Genomic DNA, 11,108 nt, shown 5'->3' on the forward strand with positions numbered 1-11,108 from the left:
AGAAAATGACTCCGGGCTATAGAAGCACTCTGTGTTATAGGAAGAAAGAGGGACTCCGGGCTATAAAAGCTCTCCGTGTAATAGGAAGAAGGGGAAGGACTCCAGACTACAGAAACACTTCGTGTCATAGGAAGAAGGACTTCGACCTACAAAAGCTTTTCGTGTCATAGGAAGAATGACTCTGGGTTATAAAAGTTCACCATGTCATAGGAAGAAAGGGAAGGACTCCAAGTTATAGAAGCTCTCCGTGTCATAAGAAGAAGGAGAAGGACTCTAGGCTACAGAAGCTCTCTGTGTCATACAAAGAAATAAAGACTCCGAGGTTCGAAGCTCTCCGTGCCATAAGAAGAGAAAGACTCCGGACTACGAAGCTCACCGTGTCATAGGAAGAGAGGGAGACTCCGAGCTACGAAGCTCTCCGTGTCATAAGAAGAAAGGAAGACTCTAGGCTACAAAAGCTCTCCGTGTCATAAGAAGAGTGAAAGTCTCACCGTGTAACAACGGGTTTCAACCAGGTTGAAAATACATGGTTTGAGGAAAACCCATGAACCTTTATAGATGACATGGTTTAAGGTTAATCATAAACCTTTGGAGATAGCATGATTTAAGGTTGACCATGAACCTTTGGAGATGGCATGATTCAAGGCTGACTATGAACCCTTAGAGACGGCATGGTTTAAGACTGACCATGAACCTTTGGTTTGTTAGGGAAGCACCCGCTAAGCCCTTGAAAACTACATGGCTTCACTGAGGAATCCTGTCAACTAGACTTGAGCAAATGTCATTAGGGGGGCGTCATCAAGAGATGTATTGGTAATAATGCAACATTAATTGAACAAGTTAATCAAGTTAAGTCCGACTACTTTAAAAAAACATTCGATGTCAATCAGTATCATGTGACACAAAACTATCATCTTGCTCGAGGATATATCATTAATCATCGAATTCTCCGGGAGTCAAGTTCTTATCAGAACGGCTATAAATTGTGAAAAAAGCTCATTAAGTGTGCCAAACTAGAACTTCTTAGTCAGAAAGGATTTCTCACACACTCTTGATAAAATGACTGCTTGATCTCATTTATTCATGTGGGAAGTAATTGATTGCTAAGGGTATCTCATATAACCCATATCAAAGGCTTTCAGAAATATTTGCAATGAGCACAATTTGATTAATCGAAAAAGTCTTTTGAAAGGATCGTAATATAGATTTGGTCATGGGCCTATACAAAGAGATTGTTGCTTTGAGGCCAATAAATAAACATTTGTCACTATCTTCATCGGGTTTATAGGGGTCGAGGAAAACCGACGATGATGAGGAGACAAGAGATGGAGGATGGAATGGGATGATGGCTAGCTGGAGATAGCAGTCACCGCATGAAGGAGGAAGCAGGGCAGAGGAGACTCATAGGCTTCATTGCTCACAGGGTCTCCTTCTCTCTCTCTCTCTCTCTCTCTCTCTCTCTCTCTCTCTCTCTCTCTCTCTCTCTCTCTCTCTCTCTCTCTCTCTCTCTCTCTCTCTCTCTCTCTCTCTCTCGTGGAGTAGGCTAGTCTCTCGCAAGGCGCGTGATAGCGTACACCAACTTGCACCTAAGCACAACCCACAACCGAACATGCATTTAACATCGAGCTGATGTTCAAACTCGAATAAAAGGCCTCACTATCCTTCTCTCTCCCCCAAATTGATGGTCACACTCGAATAATAGGACCTCTCTGTCCATCTCCCCCAATAGTAACACCCCAAAAATTGATGTTCATACCCGAATAGTACGACCTATCTGTCTCTCTCTGTCGCTCTCCCCCCCCGCGGCCCTCCCTCCCTCTCTCAATCTCTCTCTACCTCCCTCCCTCCCTCCCTCGATGACACAATTGAAAGAAGAAGTTCTTATTTTGGTCTGCACTCTTACGGGGACAAACGCATTCCAATCTTCAATCAACCCTCCGGGGTTACGTTGAGGGTAAAGCCATCATATCTGCCAAACACCCTTTAGCATACAAATATTTCTTAATTTGCAACAGCTTGTGTTATATTCTCTCCTTTAGCGTGATTCTGATCACGGCAGGTAATATGATTCTTTTAGGCAAGAAATTATTACAAAATTCTCCTGTATCCATACGGTATAGCTAAAAAGTTACGGGGTAGAATATGAAATTCAATTTATTTAGATAGATCATGAAATCGATGGTTTGTGAATTTTCGATTAATACGCAATGAAGCTCATCAACTATTATATGACCATAATAAGAAGTTCTAGAATGTGTTAGTCGCCAAAGAGTACATACTAGAATAAGAAGTTCTTCTTTAAATTGTGTCATCGAGGGAGGGAGGTAGAGAGAGATTGAGAGAGGGAGGGAGGTAGAAATAGATAGAGAGGCGAGGGGGAGGGGGGCAAATTAGTTCGATTCCGGGGAAGAGAGAGAGACGAGAGAGAGAGAGAGAGAGGTCGTTTTATTAGAGAGGGACAGAGAGGTCTACTATTCAAGTCTAAACATCAATAATACGATCCCTCTCTAATAATACAACCTATCTTTCTCTCTCCATCGCTCTCTCTCCCTTGGAATCGAACTGCCCTCCCCCCCCGCCTCTCTCTCTATTTCTACCTCCCTCCCTCTCTCAATCTCTCTCTACCTCCCTCCCTCGATGACACAATTTAAAGAAGAACCTCTTATTCTAGTATGCACTCTTCGCGATTAACACATTCCAAACCTCTTATTCTGGTCATATAATAGTTGATAAGCTTAATTGTGTATTAATCGAAAATTCACAAACCATTAGTTTCATGATCTATTTCCAAATAAATTGAATTTCATATTCTATCTCGTAACTTTTCAGCTACTACCGTATGGATAAAGGAGAATTTTGTAATAATTTCTTGCCTAAAAAAATCATATTATCCGCCGTGATCAGAATGACGCTAAACGAGAGAATATAACATGAGCCATTGCAAATTAAGAAATATTTGTATGCTAAAGGGTGTTTGGCAGATATGATGGCTTCACCCTCGATGTAATCTCCTGAAGGGTTGATTGAAGATTGGAATGCGTTCGTCACCAGAAGAGTGCAGACCAAAATAAGAACTTCTTCTTTAAATTATGTCATCGAGGGAGGGAGGGAGGTAGAGAGAGATTGAGAGAAGGAATGAGGGGGGGGGGGGGGGGGGCAGAGTAGTTCAGTTATGGGGGAGAAAGCGACGAGAGAGAGACAGAGAGGTCGTACTATTCGGGTCTGAACATCAATTTTGAGGTGTTACTGTGAGAGGGATGGACAAAGAGGTCATATTATTCGAGTTTGAACATCAATTTTTGGGGTGTTACTATTGAGGGATGGACCGAGAGGTAGGGGTGTGCAACGGAAACCGCCCGAACTGGAACCGGACCGAACCAGACCGGCTGGTTCTAGGTAGTTCCCACGATTAGCGGTCCGGTTCCCGATTCCTAATCTTGGAACCGGCGGCGGTTAGTCCGGTTCCCGGTTCCAAGGTGGGAACCGGATCGACCGGACCGACCGGACCGAACCAAATTTTTATATATAATTTATATTCATATAATATATAAACACATATAATATATGAATATTATATATGAAACTTATTGCAATTGGAATTGCAATTTAGGTAACAACCTTTTATGTGGCCAAGAGACCACCAAAACTCTTCTTGTTACTCTTTATTTATAGAAAAAACTCTCTTCATGCTCACGCTCTCTCTTGCTCCCCTCACTTGCAAACGATAAGGCACTTCAAGCCTTAAAAAGTCTTATATCGACTAAACATTCAAAGTATAGAAAAGAGATTGTCTATAAAACCTAAGCCAAGCACAACCTTTAATCACGTTGTTCATGGGTTTTATGCTTAAAATTAAGCATGAAACACATAAACTATGATAGATATTCACACAAGTGAAGTTTGAATATTTTGCACGTGGAAACATGTGTGAGTAGTTTTATTAGATTGCTCGGAAACCGAATTTGATTGATCGGTCCAGAGCATGATTATTCTTTAGTGAATGGTCATTCTTTAGTGAAAAAAGAAAGTGCCAATTCTTTTGGACCGAACCAGATCGGACCGGAACCGATGGTCCAGTCCGGTTCTTGGTCCTAAGACCAACGGTCCGGTCCACGGTTCCCAAAATTGGGAACTGATTCTCCCGGTCCGGTTCCCGGTTCCACCTTGGAACCGGACCGAACCGGGAACGATCACCCCTACCGAGAGGTCCTATTATTCAGGTGTGACCATCAATTTGGGGGAGAGAGAAGGACAGAGAGGCCTATTATTCGGGTCTAAACATCAGCTCAATGTTAAACGCGTGTTCGGCTGTGGGTTGTGTTAGGGTGCGGGTCAGTGTACGCTATCACGCGCCTTGCGAGAGACTGGCCTGCTCCGCGAGAGAGAGAGAAGGAGACCCTAGAGCGATGAAGCCGACGAGTCTCCTCCGCCCTGCTTCTTCCATCTTCCTCCATGCGCTGACTGCGATCTCCAGCCAGCCATCATCCCATTCCATCCTCCATCTCTTCTCTCGTCGTCGTCGTCGGTTTTCCTCGACCCCTAACCTTAATTTTGTGGCCGCTCCTCAAATATCTGCACGCATCATCAGACATGCAGGCTGCAGGAATTCTTCGATCAAAGAGGACCGCCACAAAGGCATGACTTTTAATTGGCTACAGAAATATTCCTCGGATACAGTGGCATTCCGTATGATAATATAGAAGAAAACCTCTCGTGAAAAGGAATTGACAAAGAAAAAAATTCTAAATTGCTCCACAAGCTAACTTGACCTGTTTTCGGGGGTGTTTTATGCTGTCGGCACTCAAATGCGAAAAGGCCTAGTGTGGTCGAGCCTAAAAGTAAGAAGATCTCAAGCATATAGTTTAAAGGAACACGCAAATTACTAAAGGATTAGCTTTAGTGTGGCCCGCGAAAGGAAAGAACTTTAACTGATCATACTCTACTTTCTTCAAAAACCAATATAGAAGTTAGCTCCCATTTGCTATGAGACGAGTGACATTAATTTACTAAAAAGGATAAAGGTAAAGTTCTGTTGACAATTAATATTTTCACTTACTGAGATAGCTGGAGGCACAGCCACAAGTGGATCTTGAAAGAATCTATTTCCTAGAGCGGGCGCAAGAAGGCTGCTCTGCATTCCTGCAAACGATACTTGCTATTAAGCCGGAGAAAAAAGAAAACCCTCTTCTTATGCGGATGGATAAAGGAGGCACCTGTCTCAAAGGATAGTGCTCTCCGCAATGCTTTTACAGCAGGAGCCTTCCGGAAGAAGAAACCGGGAAGGAAGTATCCAGTGACGAATGCAATCAGATGAAATGCAATTACGAGTGACAAGATCGTCAAACCAAATGAAGAAATGATGGAATCGACGTTCATCACAAGAGGTGCTCCAACGCATAGAGCCGTCACAAAGACAGAGTGGCGGCAAAAGTGGTCGTATGGCATTAGAAATCCAAGGGAAGAACCCAAAAGCAAACTATGAGATATTAAACTACTGAAACTCCTAGCAAATGTACGTAGCAAAGGCGAGTGTTTAACCTATTCAGAAGCAGCCCTGCAGCGATGGGTGTGACGACAATCTGCAAAATGCTGGAAACCATTCCTTTCACATGGACGGGCAATCTTTTGCCAATGAGAAGAAGTGACAATAAAGGGGTCACAAAAACAGCCGTAGCGGTAGATAATGATGTCATGACAATACTCAGAGGAGCCACTGATGGGTCAATCAGAGATGTAGCATAATTAGAAAGCTGAGCCGCGCTGATACAAGACAGCAGCATAATCCCAGCACCTGAGGTTCAGGTTCAGAGAAAGTCAATTACCAGTTCACTGGCTTTAGAGAGGGAAGGGAGACTAGTACTCACCAATGGACGTTGGGAGCGAAACCATTGCTACGGACATCATGCCAAAGAAATAACCAAGAAGAGGCTTCTCGATGAACTGGTTGATAGAGCGAGCAAAAATAGCAGGCGGTCTCCTAAACGCTTCGAGAAAGTCCCTCTCGCTGGAATTAACCCTCACAGCAAACATCCGAAACCCGAGTGCAGGTGCATAGTACCGGAAAGCAGATCCGATAGAACCCATTAAGAATTGAGATACAAATTTATAGCCCAGAAACGTATCTGGAGAAGATCTAGCAACCTGATGGTGAACCAAGTGAAGGACGGCGGATATATAAGAGCCAGCAACGTACCCGCGAGAACGACATGAGGCACAAAACAATTTGATGTTTTTTTAAGACCTCCACGATAGAAAACTGCTCCCTAGGCACAGATGGCTGGGGGAAAAAAAAGAAAAGACACCGAGCAACTGCTGTTAACAGTGGTTTTCCACATCTGCCTCGAAAGAACTACATAACAGAAGATCCAGGATGGAACGGGCAGTGCACATTGCTGCAATATGGGACACATTTAGAGAACTGAATGAACCTGGATCGATTCAGCCGGGGACTCCCGGCCTGACTGTGGCTCTGGCTCGAGAGGCTCCGAGAAATCCCCTGACCTGCACTTGCTGGAGCTGTGGATTGGATCCGCAAGCGCGTCGAGATCAAACTCATGGCTGCGCCCCTCGAGAGGATTTCAGGAAACCGCCGATGGCGAGCGCGAGCGAGAAGTAGAAACCTTAAAACTTCCGGAGAGGTCGTGGGTTTGGCTTTTGGGGTCCACTTCGTTCGACGGTTGGTACCGTCGCCGGCCTACTTATAGGAGTAACGTCCTCTTTTTTAACCGTTTTTTTTTAAAATTATTTGACCAACCTGCAGTTTCTTCTTCGGAATTTTTTTTTTTTGAAAGTATACAGACTCCTTTCCTTTCGAAATTATAATTACCATTTTTCATTTGTTTTGATGCATCTCAAGTTGCATCTTCCGCACGTACTTCATTTCCCAAATTGTCTCATTTTATCTTACAAACTATTCTCACCCAAAAAAATAAAAAATAAAAAATCCAACATCCACCCGCACTCTCTCTAGGCCTGAGAGGCTTGCTTGATTTGACACATCCACTACCAATAGGGTCATGCAAAGTAATCGGAAACCATTGGAAACCAGACGGGATTGGTTTGGAACTAGCAGTTCTCATGGGATTAATTTGGTTTCAATTCTAATTTACTAGAATTGGCGAGTATCGATCCAATTTCACTTCCAGCCACCAATATACATACATACATACATACATACATATATATATATATATGTGTGTGTGTGTGTGTATGGTAATATTGACTAATTTTGTCTCCTTGGTGCTTAATAGAATTTATCTCCTTACTTTTTGTTCATTCTAACAATTTATTTACCTGCTTTCTTAGTCAAAACAAAATAAACAAACAAAGAGGATGGATGAGACCAAATGGTGATGTCCACAAATGTTGCGGCGCTTTGTCATCATGATACGAAATTAAGAGCCAATGGCTCTTTTTAAGAGCATAATTAGGTCTCTCATTAACCATCATTGTGCTTAAATTAAGTTGACATTGAAAAAAAAGACGGATCAAACGATTAATGATTTTACTTGTGTAGAGAGGCGCGAGCGGTAGGTAAGGGCGAGGGCATCCTTGCTGGCTTCGCGATTGAGCTGTGTCATCAAGCAGTGGGAGGGGTGGATTTCTTTTGTGAGCATGAGAGTATGAATGTTTTTAGACCGGAGAGATCCAAAACGGTCAAATCTAAGCTTCCTATCGGAAATTTGGATAGTTTAACGAGCGCAAATTTGGAAGAGGGAAAAATTTAACCCTTGAATTATTATTTTGAAAATGCTCAAAGCCTTGGGTAGGACTTGCATGTTGTGTTCGGGAAAATTCATTTGGGAAACAATTTTAAATTAATTAGTGTTTAGAAAATTCACACTTTATAAAGCATTTCTGCTTTTTTTCTTTTTAAAAACCTCAAAGCTGGCGAAAGGCTCAACGAATTGGTTGGCGCTCTCAAATGAGGCTGGCTAGCACCAGACTAGATTACTAGTAACCAAATTTGACCTCGTCGATTGACCTCACACAACTCTTAATGAAGCTTCACCAGAGAAGATGAATAGTCCCTACTAGGGCCAAACCAAAAAAACGAGAAAATTGGTGAAAATATTTTTGGAAGAATTTTTTTTTTTTTTTAATTAACTTTAGGAAATGGCCTTTCGAAAATTTGTGAAGGCTAGCATTTGACTAGAGGGGGCCCAAAACAATTGGCCAAACAACCCAAGTTTTTTATCAAGGGGCTTTAGGCCGGCGACCTTCGCCGAATCCGGGCGAGGGCTGCGACCCTCACCCAGATCTGGGGCGAGGGCACATAGGCCCTCGCCGCCAGTTGGCTGAGGCCGTCGGCCCTTGGCCAGGGCTTGGCGGCCTTGGCCGACACTCCCCCACCTCATAGGTGACGGAGGGGAGCCAGCGGTGAGGGCTGAGCCCTTAGCCACCGGTTGCCTCCCTCCTCCTCCTCCCCACCCTTTTAATTTTTTTTTAAATTAAATAATTAAATAATTTTTTAAAATTTTAATTTAATTAATTATTATATTAAAATTCAAATGATATCAAAACGATGTCATTTTTGTGTTTGGTTTGCTGAGTCAACCTTCTAGCGAGCCACGTAAGTGAAAATATTAATAAAAAAAAAAAATGCCACGTAGGATTTCTGGTGAGGTTCGTCGGATGTGGTACTCAAGTGTCCATTTTTTCATACTTTCCGTAAGTTTTGGCACTTAACTATCCTTTTGTGCCAACTTTTGACACTTTTTTTTTTTCAATCGGTCAACTTTTGGCACTTGAAGGATTCTTTTGCCTTTGGAATTTGGTGTCTTAACAACTTTTTAATGTTGTACTTAAAATTGATTGTAAGATATTTACTTGCTGAAATGACAAAAGCAAGACTCGAAGTTTTCTCCAATAATGGCAAATAGCTTTCAAGCCATACTATTTAATTTTCGATGATTATTTGAGATAATGATTTGGCAAACTTTATGGATGAAATTCATTTGAGGCAATCGGATTCTTTTATCCTGATTTTAGAAAGAAATATACAACAATATAATTTGTGTACTAATCCTAGTGCCTGTTTTCTTGAAGTTTTATGTGGATTAAGAGCTTCCTTTAATTAATTGAGTTTAATCTTCTGCAAATTGGTGGACAACTTTATTTAAGGGGGCAGGCCGTATATTATGATATTATAGTAGAATGATTGTTTTCATTTCTATTACTTCTGGAGGTGAGTTGATTGTGGAGTAATGTCTATAATTTCGGGTGATTATTTAATCTTGACATTGTAATGATTATTTTATTTTGGTTGATTATTTGGGATTGATGTTCGGCAAATTTCAAGGATGAAATTATTTGAGGCGAATATATGTTTGTGTCCAGATTCTAGGAAGAATTCTAAGGTTGATTCAAGTGTTTCGATCTCGAGTCAAAGGTTCCTCAAGGACTTAGGAGGTTGATATTTTGCAACTTAAAGGATAATTTTATAAGGGGGGCAAAATGATTGTTGGAGCATTGATTTCTAGGACTATTGAAGGTGAGTAATAATTATGTAACTTTGGGTGATTATTTGAGCTTGGCCTCGGAATGATTTTTATTATTTTGGGTTTGAGAATTTGACATTGATGTTTGACAAATTTTTTGAGGATGCAAATTCATGTGAAATTAGTAGATGCTAGTGCCCTGTTTTAAAAGAGAAATATGGAAGGCTAAAAGGCGGAAGTTTAAGAGATGGAAGGCTAAAAGACACTTTGTATAAAGTGCTTTCATGAAATGCACTTATTGATTGATGATCAATAATTGTTTAAGTGCTGAAAAGCGCATAGTATATGAAATATGGCAATTCTTTTAAAGATAAAATGTGTTTTGATGGATGGCACATATTAGGCATTCATTGAAAACTCCTAATGAATGCACTTATTGAAGGCATCTATCGGTAGCATATATAAAGAGTTTGGTGCTCTCTCCACCTTGAATAACAATTAAATGTTGAATTCTTTCTTCCATTAGATAAAATACATTAAGAGAAAAGTGAGTTAAGGGAGAGAAAGCAGATTTCTCCATTAGACAATTGGACTATGATATGAACCAAGCAAAGAGAAAACAAAAATTGTGTCAGTTATGCTATCACACATGCACGCCTCTCCAAGTCTCAAAATAGGGATTGCCTGTTTGCCACCAAATTATTTTCTTTATTCTGGCTCATACTATAAAAAATTATATAATAGCATAGTTCTGATATACGGGTTTCACATTGTGGCAAGTATAGAGCATACCACTAGAATTAATCAGAACATTTATAGTTTTTAAGAATAATAACGGCAAAGAGGCAGAATAAAAAATTTAGAAATTCATAGTTCAGATACACTAATTTTATGAGCTTCATCCTCCCCATTAATATTTCAAACATTGCCTTATATGGGCATGAAATAAATATCAAATTATTGGTGAATTTTTGGAGATCACAAATAATTTTACAAGGACTCCTTATGACCAACAATGACCAATAATCTTTACATATTCTTGTTTTTTACACTAACAGACTCATAACACAAATTTTCTTCTGCTACGATAGTGAATAATAGTGACTACTACAGTATTGCAATGCCCAATTATACAAGCACACTTTTTATAACATATAATCAATGAAAAATAATTATTTAGCTTCATTTGTGATCTTCAATCAAATCCTAGGGCATGGAGCCACTAGTCTTCATCAGAGCTATTAGAATTATATCAGATTTTCTCGCAATTGGCATGTTTGATGAGTCATTATACTTCAAGTTCTTTGAGTTGGCTATATTCTATAGATTCTAGTTTTTTATGAGAACTTACTAGGATGTTAGTGGAATCACTAAAAGTGCTTTTCTCAGGATTATCTCCATATTGTTGCCCATGTCATTGGATGAGATAATCCACTTCTTCATTTTCTAGAGTTAATTTATGCTTTTAATGTAGACAACTTTTATCTTTTTGAAGACTGATGAGGACTTGTCATAGCCTTAGTGAAACTTGAAGAAATGTTTGGTTGGGGTCAATTCTCGAGCAGAAGTGACGGGCTTTCACTGTCAAGGCCTAGACTAAGTGCAAGCTGTAGTCCATTATGCTCAATTTTGTGGATAGTAACTTTCTACAAGGAAAATTAACATTCG

General features: G+C 40.6%; 1 protein-coding gene across 1 annotated transcript; it reads right to left on the minus strand.

Moving 5' to 3' along the window:
* Positions 1-5,486: 5,486 nt before the first annotated feature.
* Positions 5,487-6,084, minus strand: LOC120295777 (probable sodium/metabolite cotransporter BASS5, chloroplastic). The gene is made up of 2 exons (XM_039317343.1): positions 5,865-6,084; positions 5,487-5,791 (listed from the first exon to the last, which is right to left on the minus strand). Exons 1-2 carry the CDS (start codon positions 6,082-6,084, stop codon positions 5,487-5,489), a joined length of 525 nt encoding a protein of 174 aa, XP_039173277.1.
* Positions 6,085-11,108: the final 5,024 nt, after the last annotated feature.

The sequence above is a fragment of the Eucalyptus grandis genome, chromosome 7 (assembly GCF_016545825.1).
Source record: "Eucalyptus grandis isolate ANBG69807.140 chromosome 7, ASM1654582v1, whole genome shotgun sequence".
NCBI classification, from domain to species: domain Eukaryota; kingdom Viridiplantae; phylum Streptophyta; class Magnoliopsida; order Myrtales; family Myrtaceae; genus Eucalyptus; species Eucalyptus grandis.